This window comes from Canis lupus, chromosome 6 (assembly GCF_003254725.2).
Source record: "Canis lupus dingo isolate Sandy chromosome 6, ASM325472v2, whole genome shotgun sequence".
In the NCBI taxonomy this organism is placed as follows: Eukaryota; Metazoa; Chordata; class Mammalia; order Carnivora; family Canidae; genus Canis; species Canis lupus.
Window position 1 is genome coordinate 56,581,148 of NC_064248.1, and position 14,147 is coordinate 56,595,294.

General features: G+C 36.2%; 1 protein-coding gene across 3 annotated transcripts in view; it reads right to left on the bottom strand.

The window, feature by feature from the left end:
• Positions 1–14,147, bottom strand: part of BTBD8 (BTB domain containing 8) — a 93,233-nt gene that overhangs the window by 19,354 nt on the left and 59,732 nt on the right. For all 3 annotated transcript variants that reach the window (XM_025417666.3, XM_025417667.3, XM_025417668.3), the window contains 2 exons: positions 10,304–10,392; positions 9,656–9,758 (listed from right to left, as the gene is read on the bottom strand). In XM_025417666.3, the coding sequence (XP_025273451.1) occupies positions 9,656–9,758; positions 10,304–10,392 (192 nt within the window). The remainder of the gene's footprint in view (positions 1–9,655; positions 9,759–10,303; positions 10,393–14,147) is intronic.

A 14,147-nucleotide genomic window follows, 5' to 3' on the forward strand; every position in this document is an offset into this window, starting at 1 on the left:
TTATTTTGGGAAGTGATCCATTAGAAGAGTGAAACAGAGAAGGAGGGAAAGCCAAAGAAAGGGTATGTTTTCTAGCTCCTTACAACTCAGTGTGAGCCACAGCATCTGCATCACCTGGAGCTTGTTAGAAATAGAATCACAGGCTCTACCTCTGACTTATTGAATAAGAATATACATGTAACCAAGATTCTTTTTTTTAAAAAAAGGATTTTATTTATTTATTCATGAGACACAGAGAGAGAGAGAGGCAGAGACACAGGCAGAGGGAGAAGCAGGCTCCATGCAGGGAGTCCGACGTGGGACTCGGTCCCAGGTCTCCAAGATCACGCCTTGGGCTGAAGGTGGCGCTAAACTGCTGAGCCACCCAGGCTGCCCTGTAACCAAGATTCTGAAGTGTTTTGTGTATATACTGAAGTCTGATGAGCACTAATATTGCATTCACTATTACAGGCAACTGGGGCTCAATCTTCCTGGGGACCCTCTGAAGAGCCACAGAGAATGCACTTTGAATTACTCTGCCCAAGGGACAAAAAAAGGAAACATTTAACCACTGGCTCCCATCTCCCATTAGTCAAGGCTTATCCCCTGTGGTGTTAATTTCCTTCTACTTCCAGGTTTGCATGCCAGAATTACTGAGTTGTAGGTACCCTGTGTAGAGTGATAGTGAAGCCTTAGGACAGAAAGTGAGAAATATGTGTGATGTGCCTGAGGGAAAGTGCTGTTGGACTGCACGCATATGCAGCTGGGTCCTGCAGCAATGGCTGGAGTTCACACATTGGCCAAGAGGATATGAGGTGGGGCACCAGAAGTATCCTAAACATTGCCAATATATATTCAATAAAGAACTGTTTTCCAAACTGCAGATTTCTCTCCTAGCAACCTAGGGAAATATTTTTCGTGGCTTATGATCAGCATTAGAAAACAAAACGGAGAGAAAAGAGAAAAATAGGAAATATCAGTACATCGTGTAATAATAGTAAGTATTCTTTTGTAAAACTTGTTTCAGTTTTGTATGTTTGAGTGTACTAGGTTACAGTGTAAAAAAGAAATTCCTAGTCCCAGTCAAAAAAGTGTGAAAAACACAGCAAAAGTTATACTAGTTATTTTCATTCTAAAAGATAGAAAATGGTTTGATATTGTAATTTTCATGTCCATTTCTCTTAAATGAAGTGAGATTTATTCATCAAATTAAGAAGTGTTTGTATTTTCTTTGCAAATGATCTAATTTTGCCCTATTTTTAATAATCAAATTGTAGAAATCCTCTATATTAGGAAAATTAGAATCAAAAGTATGATATGAACTGTGATTTGTCTTTTGACTTTGCATATGGTCATTTTTACTACATAGAAATCTTGCATTTTTATGTAATCAAAAATATTTAAGGCTTCTGAATTTTATATCTCTACTCACCTGCCAAGGTTATAATTCTCCCAGAGTTTATTGTAGTATTTTAATTTTTTTCCCCTTCATATTCAAACCTGTGATCTATTTGGAATATATCACTGGCATACCAGGATATGAAGAATAGATCCAACTTAAAATTTTTCCAGCTAGCTTCCTGGTTGTCTTAATATCCTATACTGAAAAAACACTATGATTCATATCATTTTCTAATCCTTATGATACTGCATTAATCAAATAGGTCTTAAGCTATCCTTTGGCCTTAGGACTAATAGCATAATATATATAACTTTGGTTTTTCACCCTAGGGACCATGCCCATACCTACTTTTGTTTTAACTTTCCTAAATTTAAAAACTCTTCATAATTTGTTTTAAAGGGCTTAAACGGGGCACCTGGGTGGTTCAGTGGTTGAGCATCTGCCTTTGGCTCAGGTCATGATCCTGGGGTCCTGGGATCGAGTCCCACATCAGACCCTTGCAGGGAGCCTGCTTCTTCCTCTGCCTGTATCTCTGCTTCTCTCTCTGTGTCTTTCATGAATAAATAAAAAAATCTTAAAAAAAAATAAAGGGCTTAAAGTATTTTGACAAAGAAAAATTTAATGTTTTGAAATAGTTCAAGTAATTACACATTATAAAATCATAACTTGGGATCCCTGGGTGGCGCAGCGGTTTGGTGCCTGCCTTTGGCCCAGGGCGCGATCCTGGAGACCCGGGATCGAATCCCACATCGGGCTCCCGGTGCATGGAGCCTGCTTCTCTCTCTGCCTGTGTCTCTGTCTTTCTCTCTGTCTCTCTCTGTGACTATCATAAATAAATAAAAAATTTAAAAAAAATCATAACTTTTCTGACACCTCTCTCTTATACTCATGCCTCCACCCTGCTTTCTCTTCTCAAAAGCAATGGTCGTACATCACATCTTACTGAACTGCTGCAAATTGATCAAGAAAGAGAAAAACCTTAAAGTCTCTCAAATTAATAAAAAACAAACAAAACCCTCAAAATATAGTTCAATGCAGCATTTTCTTATCTCCCTTGCTATATAACAGCGTTGGTCATGTCACCAATAGAGTAAAGTGCCCACCACAGCACATGTACCTGAACTGAATTAGAACTAAAGGAGACTACAAAGATCGCCTGCTCTTTCACTTTTTGAATAACTTATTTACATTTTAAATTTGAAAAAATTAAAAATATTCTATTAAAAATTTTTGAATATAGTTGACATACAATGTTACATTAATTTCAGGTGTACAACATAATGATCCAATTTTCCTATACATTGTTATGCTCACCATAGTGTAGCTCCCATCTGTCATCAAGCAATGCTATTACAATACCACTGACTATACTCCCTAAACTGTGCCTTTTATTCTCATGACTTATTCATTCCAGGACTAGAAGCTTGTATCAACCACTCCCTTTCACCCATTTTGCTTATCCTCTTATCCTTTCCTTCTAGCGACCCCCAATAGGTCTGATCTTGCTTTTTAAAAATTTATTCATTTTTTTTAGATTCCAAATATAAGTGAAATCATATGGCATTTGGTTTTCTTAGTCTGACTTATTTCACTTAGCATAATCCCTTCTAGGTCCATTCACATTGTCACAAATGGTAATATCTTATCCTTTTTATGGCTGCCTAACATTCCTGTGTGTAAGTGTATGTGTATGTCTGTATATCATTTTTATCCATTTGTCTATCAATGGACATTTAGGTTGCTTCCATATCTTAGCTATTGTAAATGATGTAGCAATAAACACAGAGGTGCATATCTTCTTCGAATCAGTGTTCTCATTTTCTTTTGGGTAAATATCCAGCAGTGGAATTATTGGACCATATGGTATTTCTGTTTTTAATTTTCTGAGGAATCTCTATACTGTTTTCCACAGTGCCTGCACCAGTTTGCATTCCTACCTATAGTGCATGAGGGTTTCTTTTTCTCCACATCCTCTCCAACACTGGTTATTTCTTATCTTTTTGGTAACTAGTAATTCTGCCTGGTGTGAAATGATATCTAATTCTGGTTTTGATTTGCATTTCCCTGATAATTAGTAATACTGAGCATCTTTTCATGTGTCTGTTAGCCATTTGTATGTCTTCTTTGGAAAAAAAATGCCTATTCAGGTCTTCTGCCCATTTTTCAATTGGACTGTTTGTTTTTTGATGTTGAGCTGTAGAAGTTCTTCATATATTTTGGATATTAACCCCTTATTGGATATATCACTTGCAAGTATCTTCTCCGACTCAGTAGGTTGCATTGTTTTTTTTTGTTTTTGTGATGCTTTCCCTCACTGTGCAAAACCTTTTTATTTTGATGTAGTCCTAGTAATTTATTCTTGCTTTTGTTTCCCTTGCCTGAGGAGACCTATCTAGAAAAATGTCGCCATGACCCTGTCAGACACATTATTGCCTATGTTCTCCATTAGAATTTTTATGGTTTCAGGTTCCACATTTAGGTCTTTAATCCATTTTGAGTTTATTTTTGTGTTAGAAACTGGCCCAGTTTCATTCTTTCACTTATAGTTGTCCAGTTTTCCCAGCACTGCTTAAAAATATCCTATTTTTTTAAATCAAAAGCTAAGTATATTTTACTGATAAAATATGAAGAGTTTATGAAGTTAATGTTTCTTAAAGCTTGACTATTCACAAAGAAAGACATAATTTCACATTTTCATTATAATCACCAAGATACCAAAGGCCACTGGATATTTGGCTATTCTGATGTTTACCTTTTCATCTATTGTGAAAGGAAAAAATGAACATTCATAAAGCTTATAAGAACCTAACTAGAGTTATAAAATCAAAATAAAATATTGTAACAGAGGTAGAGGCATAGTTTGGAGGGCTTATTCTTCAATTAAATTCACAAACTTACCACTTGTAAAAAATAGACTTTTTAACAAGACATCTAGTTAAGATCCCTCCCAATCTGGCCTTACCCTCTCCGCAGACTTACCTCTTCTCATTCCAGTAACAGCAGAATATTGGAACTGCCTGCCACCAGATCTCTGGTATAATTTAGAAGTTTGTCGGGAATATCCTAATGTACTTCTGTTATTTTGAAATTATCCTCATCTTCAGCTTCATCTCAAATTACTGCTCTCATCCTTCTAATCAGAATCAATTGTTTTTACCTCTGTGATCCCAGTACATACCTGAATTATAACATATTTATCCATTCATTTATTTACCTATTTGACAATACATATTGCATGGCCTAAACTGGGGTTACCAGGATAAATTAGAACATGGAACTTTTTTTCCTTTTCAAATTTTTATTTAAATTCTATTTAGCTAACATACAGTTCAATATTGGTTTCAGGAACATAATTCAGTGATGCATCACTAACATACACCACCTGCTCATCAAATCAAGTGCCCTCCTTAATAATTACCCATCACATATCTAGCCCATCCCCCGCCTACCTCAATCAACCCACAGTTTGTTCTGTTTTTACGAGTCTCTTATAGTTTTCCTCTTTTTTTTGCCCCTCCCTTATGTTCATCTGTTTTGTTTCTTAAATTCCATGTGAGTGAAAGCATACAGTATTTGTCTTTCTCTGACTGACTTATTTTGCTTAGCACAATACACTCTAGCTCCATCCATGTCATTGCAAATGGCAAGATTTCATTCTTTTGATGGCTGAGTAATATTCCATTGTGTATATATACATCTTATTTATCCACTCATCAGTTGATGGACATTTGGGCTTTCTCCATAGTTTGGCTATTCTTGATAATGCTGCCATAAATATCAGGCTGCATGTACCTGTTCAAGTCTGTATATTTTTTTATCCCTTGGGTAAATACCTAGTAGTACAATTGCTGGATTGTAGGGTAGTTCTATTTTTTACTTTTTGAGGAATCTTCATACTATCTTCCAGAGTGGCTATACCAGCTTGCATTCCCACAAAGCGGGGTAAGAGGGTTCCCCTTTCTCTGCATCCTCGCCAACACCTGTTGTTTCTTATATTGCTAGTTTTAGCCATTCTGGCAGGTGCAAGGTGGTAACTCATCGTGGTTTTGATTTGTATTTCCCTGATAATGATGTTGAGCATCTTTTCATGTGTCTGTTAGTCATGTTTTCTTTAGGAAAGTGTCTATTCATGTCTTCTGCCTATTTCTTAACTAGATTGTTTTTTGGGGTGTTGAGTTTGATAAGTCCTCTATAGATTTTGGATATTAACTCTATCTGATATGTCATTTACAAATATCTTCTCCCATTCCATAGAGGGCCTTTTAGTTTTGTTGCTTGTTTCCTTTGCTGTGAAGAAGCTTTTTATCTTCATGAAGTCCCAATAGTTCATTTTTTTTTTTTTTTTTTTTTTTTGCTTTTGTTTTCCTTGCCTCTGGACACATGTCTAGGAAGAATTTGCTACAGCTGAGGTCAAAGAGGTCACTGCCTGTGTTCTCCTCAAAGATTTTGATGATTTCCTGTCTCACATTCAGGTCTTTCATCCATTTTGAATTTATTTTTGTGTATGATATAAGAAAATGGTTTAGTTCCATTCTTCTGCATGTCGCTGCTCTCAACACCGTTTGTTGAAGAGACTCTTTTTTCCATTGGATGTTCTTTCCTGCTTTGTCAAAGATCAATTGACCATATAGTTGTGGGTCCACTTCTGGGTGCTCTATTGTGTTCCATTGATCTATGTGTCTATTTTTGTGTCAGTACCATACTGCCTTGATGATTACAGCTTAGTAATTTAGCTTGAAATCTGGAATTGTGATGTCTTTTGTTTTGTTTTCTTTCTTCAGGATTTTGTGCTTTTGTGGTTCCACACAAATTTTAGGATTGTTTGTTCTAGCTTTGTGAAAAATGCTGGTGATATTTTGATAGGGATTGCATTAAATGTGGACATTGCTTTGGGTAGTATAGACAGTTAAAAATGTTTATTCTTGGGGGATCCCTGGGTGGCTCAGCGGTTTAGCACCTGCCTTTGGCCCAGGGCACGATCCTGGTGTCTCGGGATTGAGTCCCGCGTTGGGCTCCCGGCGTGAAGCCTACTTCTCTCTCTGCCTGTGTCTGTGTCTCTGCCTCTCTCTCTCTCTCTCTCTCTAGGTCTATCATGAATGAATAAATAAAATCTTTTTAAAAAATGTTTATTCTTCCAATCCACAATTGTGGAATATTTTTCCTTTTCTTTGTGTCCTCTTCAATTTCTTTCATAAGTGTTCTATAGTTTAAGAGTACAGACCTTTTAACTTCTTCAGTTTGGTTTATTCCTACGTATATTATTGTTTTTGGTGTAATTACAAATGGGATCCATGCCCTGATTTTTCTCTGCTTCATTATGGATATACAGACATGCGACAGATTTTTGTACGTTGATTTTATAACCTGCAACTTTGCAGAATTCACGTATTACTTCTAGCAGTTTTTTTTTGTTTGTTTGTTTGTTTGGGTTTTTTTTTTTTGGTTGACTCTCAGGTTTCCTACATAGAGTATCATGATGTCTGCAAATAGGGAAAGTTTGACTTCTTCCTTGCCAATTCTGATGCCTTTTTTCTTTGTGTTGTCTGATTCCTGAGGATAAGACTTCCAGTACTATGTTAAATAGTAATGGTGAGAGTGGACACCCTTGTTCCTGACCATAGGGGAAAGGCTCTCAGTTTTTCCCCACTGAAGATGATATTAGCTGTGGGTCTTTCATATATGGCCCTTATGATGTTGAGGTATGTTCCAACTATCCCTACTTTGTTGAGGGTTTTTATCAAGAATAGATGCTATATTTTGAACTTAATGTTAGTACTCACATAGTCTAATTTGTATTTTACTTAATTATTTAAATGCCTTTTTTCGGGGATCCCCAGGTGGCTCAGAGGTTCAGCGCCTGCCTTTGGCCCAGGGCACGATCCTGGAGTCCCAGGATCGAGTCCCACATCGGGCTCCTGGCATGGAGCCTGCTGCTCCCTCCACCTACGTCTCTGCCTCTCTCTCTCTCTCTCCCTCTATGTCTATCATGAATAAATAAAATCTTTTTTTTTAAATGCCTTTTTTCTATCAACTTGTGAAATGATGAAGTCAAGGTCCACACTTCTTCAGAAAAAATCTTTGCCCACAGTGAAGACCTAGCATATTATCTTTAGAATGGCAACAATTTGTTTTAAGATCTGCTTTGTCATTTACTGATATTATGAACTTAAATAAAGCACTTACTTCTCTGATTGTCTTTTCTGATATATAAAAGAGAGATAAGGGTACCTATCTTATATAAAATTTTTAAAATGAAAGTATTTTTTGAACTGTGAAGTTCTAAAAACACCTATTAAATAATAATGACAGTAGTAGTAGTAGTAAGTGATGTTTCTACTTCTAGTAAACTGAATTATAGCTAGGCCATTTGTTTGCCTTCATGAACAGGGAGTAACTATTTACTGATCAAGAAACTAATCCAAAATATTAAGCAACAAAACTACACAGTCCTTCATTAGCATAAATATAGATTTATATTTATTTTTTGCAATGGTATCTCACTAGCTGGTGGCCTACCCCAGTTAGATTTAGATGTATCTTCCATGTAACCCAGTCTGATGCATCATTTAGGGTTCAATCAGAGAAAGAGAACCACTAGGAGTTAAATATATATATATATTTATATGAATATATATATATATGAATCTGTTACAGGGATTTGACCATATTCAATTGCAGGAGCTGGCTACTGATGTAGTTTGAAGACCACAGGGAAGGCAGCTAAGGGAAGACAGATATAGGACAGCAAGAACAAGCTGACATCCAAGAGCACAAGCTAAAACCTACAAGAATGGACTCATTTCAGTTCTCAGTTCCTCCAACCTGGATTAAATGGATGTCCTTCAGGAGATTCTGGTGCCCTTCATCATGGAACTAAACATATCCCCAGCAGAGGGGTAACGAAAGCCAAAAAAGGACACACGGCATGGTGGAGCAGTTGCAGCCTGTCTGCTGTTTCATTTCAACAAGGTGAGCCAGTAAACAAGCAACATGTATGAGATAAAAGTGCCTACCCCAACAGTCCTGGTGTTTAAATAAAAAAAGGCTGCTGCTTCACTTTTACCCATCAAATCTCACGCCAAATTGTCTCTCGTGGCCACTTCAACTGGAAACATTCAAAGAGGAAAATTCTGGGAAGCATAGTTCATCAGAGCCAAGCTGACAATATTACAAAACCACTGTAGTCTGCCCTTTGTCAGCTTGGCACCCATACACTTCTCTTTATACGATACTTAATTCTCAAATGGAAACAATAACAAAGTTGTGTTTTTACCTAACTTAGTATAACTATCCTCTATACAACAAATATGCTAACTTTTTCCCTATAAGAGGATATAAAACCCCTTTTTTGTCTTTGGGTGATATTTATTGTTTCCAGACTGATTCACACTTCCCTTTGGTATCCTATAACTTTAACATGGAAATATAAAATTAACTATTATTAATACATCTTATATTAGATGGTAGAGATATGAGACAGTAGAAAAAGTATACACAAATACTGGTTTATATAAACAAATATTCAAATAAAAAAGGGAAATGAGTATTTATATCATCACCACTATAGCACTCATTTCTGTAACTGGTAACTTGGTTATAGCTGGTATTTATCAAGCCAGCTGTTTCAGGATGATATAAAACATGGAAAGGCCATTGAAATCAGGAGCATCGGCTTACTGCCAGACTTGATTTACTGTGGAGTTTATTAGTCACAAGTGATGCTGTGTGAAATACCATGATTGTGAAAAAAGCTGTCTGTAAGTCCATGAATAGTGGTTTTAACAGAAACATTGGAGGCAAGGAAGGCAAATATATAGCCAGAGCAAATGTCTACTCTACTGAGAACGGAGCACTGCCTTTTCCATGATGAAATGGTCCAATATAATTAACTGGCCACCACGTAAATCCTCTTGGGAAATGTTGCCATAGAGAAGTTTCAGTGTTATATCCCAATCTACCTTAGTGAGTGAAAATCCATGTTGTTGATACCAATGTACAATCTCCATCTATGGCACCATCCTCCTTTTGTTCATGAATCAAAATATACTTCTCAGTGGTTCTGCATCTCTGAACCCTAACTAATGAATCTGGTACAGGGGAACAGAATCTTAAGGACAGGTTTTCAACTAGTTCTGTGTTATCTGGAATTGCTTTTCTCATCTTGCTTTTATAATATAATTCTATATTTATATTTAAAACATTGAAAGTACCTATATAAAACCAAATGAACTTTTTGATGACAAACACAAAGAAGGATATTCAGGTTATACTTACTAAAGACTGAATCAACATATTAAGACAACTTTTCTGAATCTCAGGAGGTACATTTGCAAAACTTCTCTCAGACCAAAACCTTGCAAAATGCTTTACAATCCATCTGTTAAAAAAAAAATCAAAGAATCCTGAGTTAGAGAAATATTTTTAATTATGATACTCAAATAATACTTTTATTTTCCGTGACATAAGTTGTACACATATATGTGGATGACTAACTAACCCTTATAATTAATTTTGTGAGTTCTCTGATGGACTTAATTATCCTTCCTTTTCTGTGAACACATTTTAAATCCACCGAGTTATATGCACAGATTTTAACATAAATAATTATGGTTCAGCTAAAATAAGATTGATCCCAAGCACCTTGAGTAATATCTAAGTCAATACTTCTCCTCACAATTGTTACAATGAGTTAAGCACTAAGCTACATAGTGTGCCCAAGAAAATAGGCCAATTCCAAAATTTCTCAGAAAATTAGGAGATGGAAGAACAAAGTCCCTACATCAATAGTATCAACACTACTTCAGATCACTTACTTCATGCAGTCAGCAAAAAAGACTGTCCACTCCAACTGTATGAGCAATAATCAGGCACTCTAATACAGTCCCTACATCAATAGTATCAACACTACTTCAGATCACTTACTTCATGCAGTCAGCAAAAAGACTGTCCACTCCAACTGTATGAGCAATAATCAGGCATTCTAATACAGACGCCAACCTTCTGGAAACCGGCTAAAATTGATAGAAAACAACACATGTATTATTTTTCAATTTACAGAGGCTAAAAGTGTTTGGTTCATAAAGATGACCTGATTTATATACCTAAACTATAGAATAAATGTTTATGATTCAAAAGTCTGTTCTTTCAAAATTATCACTAACAACCTTTAGTTTTATAGAATGGCATTTGAGCTCTCAGTGTCAGAATGCATACAAGTTTTTTGGTTTTTTGTTTTTATTTTTTTTAAATTTATTTATTCATGATAGACACAGAGAGAGAAAGAGAGGCAGAGATGTAGGCAGAGGGAGAAGCAGGCCCCATGCCAGGAGCCCGACATGGGACTCAATCCCGGTACTCCAGGATCGCGCCCTGGGCCAAAGGCAGGCGCTAACCCGCTGAGCCACCCAGGGATCCTCTACAAGTTTTATTCTAATTTCATTTAGCTTAATTTTATTTGTTTTATTTATTTAAATTCCATTTAATTTTATTTACATTCAATTAGCCAACATACGGTACTCCATTAGCCTCAGATATAGTGTTCAACAATTCATCAGTTGTGTATATTTAAATTCAATTTAGTTAACATATAATGTATTATTAGTTTCAGAGGTAGAATTTAGTGGACTCATCAGTTGCACATGACATCCAGTGTTCATTCTATCATGTGCCCTCCTTAATATCCATCAGCCAGTTACACCATCCCCCTACCTACCTCTCTTTCAGCAACCCTCAGTTTATTTCCTATAGTTAAGAGTCTCTTATGGTTTGTCTCCCTCGGTTTTCATCTTATTTTTCCTTCCTTTCCCTGTGTTCATCTGTTTTGTTTCTTAAATTCCACATATGAATAAAGTCATATGATATTTGTCTCTGACTTACTTTGCTTACATTTAGCTTAATTTTTTGTAAAATGGTATAATAATTTCTAGCACATCTCAGTGCAATGCAACCATATGGTTTAATCCGCTTCATATAAACATAACTCTAAGTATATATGCAAGGGGAGGTCCTACACTGACCTCAGACAAAATTATAGAAGTTAATTAGATCATAATTATATAACACATTTTTAAAAGCTCAAATACAGAAGAATCAAATAAAATGTAGATATAAATAGTGACGACTCACTGCTCTTGGTGTTAAGCCTCTGTGCAACATATAGCCCATATCATTTATTTTCAGGTTTTGGATTATTTCCTAAGCATATCTATTGCCTATTAGGGTGAACAGAGTTCAGTTTCTCTCTGTACACATTCATTTGTTGTAATGCGAGGTTTATACACTTAATAAAGACCACTAATCAGTCAATTTATAGATATAGTCTCTAAATGTGTCCTTCTGAAGATCCCCTGCTCTCAGAGAAGAGCAAAAGCTTCTTTTGAATTGCATCCAGCATTGTATTTCTAATAAGGTCAGTGATTTCCAACTTTTAAAATTATTAATTGCTATTATTTGAGTTTCTAATACAATTCTCCTAAAGGTATCATATTAGTGTTTAATAAATTGAATATAAATATTTTGCTTTATATATTAACAATTTGATTATCCCCTTTAAGATAACTGGAGGTACTCTAGGTTATTCTAAAATCAGAAATGGCTGTCACTATATAGATTATACAGAGATAATTCTACAAAGTTAAATAATTTGGTTTTCTGAGCCACTTTAGATAAGAGTATCAAACTCATGCGAAGAAACAACTGGTATAAACAAAAACACTCAGAGTCTAAAAAACTGCAAAAGTAAACACAAGAGTTAAAAAAAGTCTAGCAATCTAATTCTATTTAGGAATAACCAACCATTTACAATGTGAAGTCCATTAATTGATGTATAACTTTAAAATTTTTTCCATAAAAAATATTAAAATGCAAAGTAACTTACTTAAAGCAGAGACTAGCAAACTATACTTGTGAGCCAATCTAGTTCACCACTGTTTTTGTGAATAAAGTTTTATCCAAACACTGCTACACTGTTTCATTTACATATTGTCTATAGTTGCTTTTCTTCCAGAAGGCAGAGCCCAGAAGCTGTGATAGAGAACAAATAGCCCACAAAGCCTATAGTATTTGCTACCTGGCCTTTTACAGAAAAAGTCTACTGACCACTGGCTTAGGAGGTTAACTTTAGCTCTCTGAGAATTGTAATTATATAAAAATGCCAATTCCCAAAGGTTTTGTAACAGGATGACTGACTTTTAGTCATTTTCAAAATCTGCCTGCAGAATCTGGAAAGATGTGCATTTAAATTACTACCTAAAATACGTTTTTAAGAGGTGGAACGGGGCGTGTGGCTGGCTCAGTCAATTATAAACGTCCAATTCTTGGACACTTATATTTTGGCTCAGGTCATGATCTCATGGATCATGGGATCAAGCCCTATGTGGGGCTCCCTACTCAGTGGGAAATCTGCTTGAAGATTCTGTCCCTCTGCCCTTCTCCTCACTCGCGCACCTGCGTGTGCTCCCTTCTCACTCTCTCAAGTAAATAAATAAATCTTAAAAAAAAAAAGAGGTGGCAAAAAAATATGTAATGTAATGCTGTGATTCTATAAATGGCTATATAATTAACCAGATGCAACATGGTAGTAGGTTGACGTCACTTAGTTTGCTCTACTTAAGATGTCAATGACTTTTGCTGATGACTCTTTTAGGAGCAGACTGAATTTCACCCTAGTCTCTTAGTGGATAAAGATTATTCCAGTGGTTCATGATGCACAAAACTTCCCTAGGTGGATACAGCATCATTTGGCCCTATACCAGCATTCTCTAATCTCACATACCCACTAGGGTTCTCCTCCTGCCTATTGTACCATTTATAACTGGGGTAGGGTGGACGCCCCATACTTCTTCAATGTATGATAATAGCTATCGTCCCTAATCACCAAGCTTATACTGGCTTCTCCCTTTAAAAATCTCCATATTAGAGTATACTCTCACTGGTTTCTGAGGCATATTCCAGGCTCTTGGAAGAAATCTCTTACCATTTTCTTTTATTCTTTAATGGAAGCTCCAGAGTGGGCTGGTTTTAGAGATATGGTATATGTCCATGTTAGGGATAAGACATATCTCCTCATTGCAGATACCCTCTATCTTTAATCTTTATTCAGGATATGCTTGTATCATCCTCCTAACTTTCACTTGGCTGGGAGATGAGGGAAGCAGATGAATGAGAAGGAAAATCTTTCATCAAAATTCTTCACCTTGGGATCCCTGGGTGGCGCAGCGGTTTAGTGCCTGCCTTTGGCCCAGGGCGCGATCCTGGGGACCCGGGATCGAATCCCACGTCGGGCTCCCGGTGCATGGAGCCTGCTTCTCCCTCTGCCTGTGTCTCTGCCTCTCTCTCTCTCTCTCTGTGACTATCATAAATAAATAAAAATTAAAAAAAAAATTCTTCACCTTCTACATATTTGAGGATACCACTTACTACCCTCCTTCTTCTAGTTCCCTTACTTCTAGAGGCTGGAATGAATGGCTGATTAAAGGTGGCTGAGAAGTTTAACTTTTTCAGTAAACCCTGAGTGGGTGGTAGTGGAGGTGGTGCTATATGCAACTATTCATGGCTCTGTTTTAGTACATGGAGTGCTTTCTCAGCTACAACTTATATAGAGGTAGGAAAAGTCTTACCTAACACAAAAATCTAAATTTAAATGTTATTTAAATTATTTAAATTACCTAATTAAAATTCATACAATGCATACTGTTGCCTCAAGTACCCAATAAGAAGGGAATGATGTAAAACAATTCTGTTAAGATTTTTCTGTTTATTACTAAAG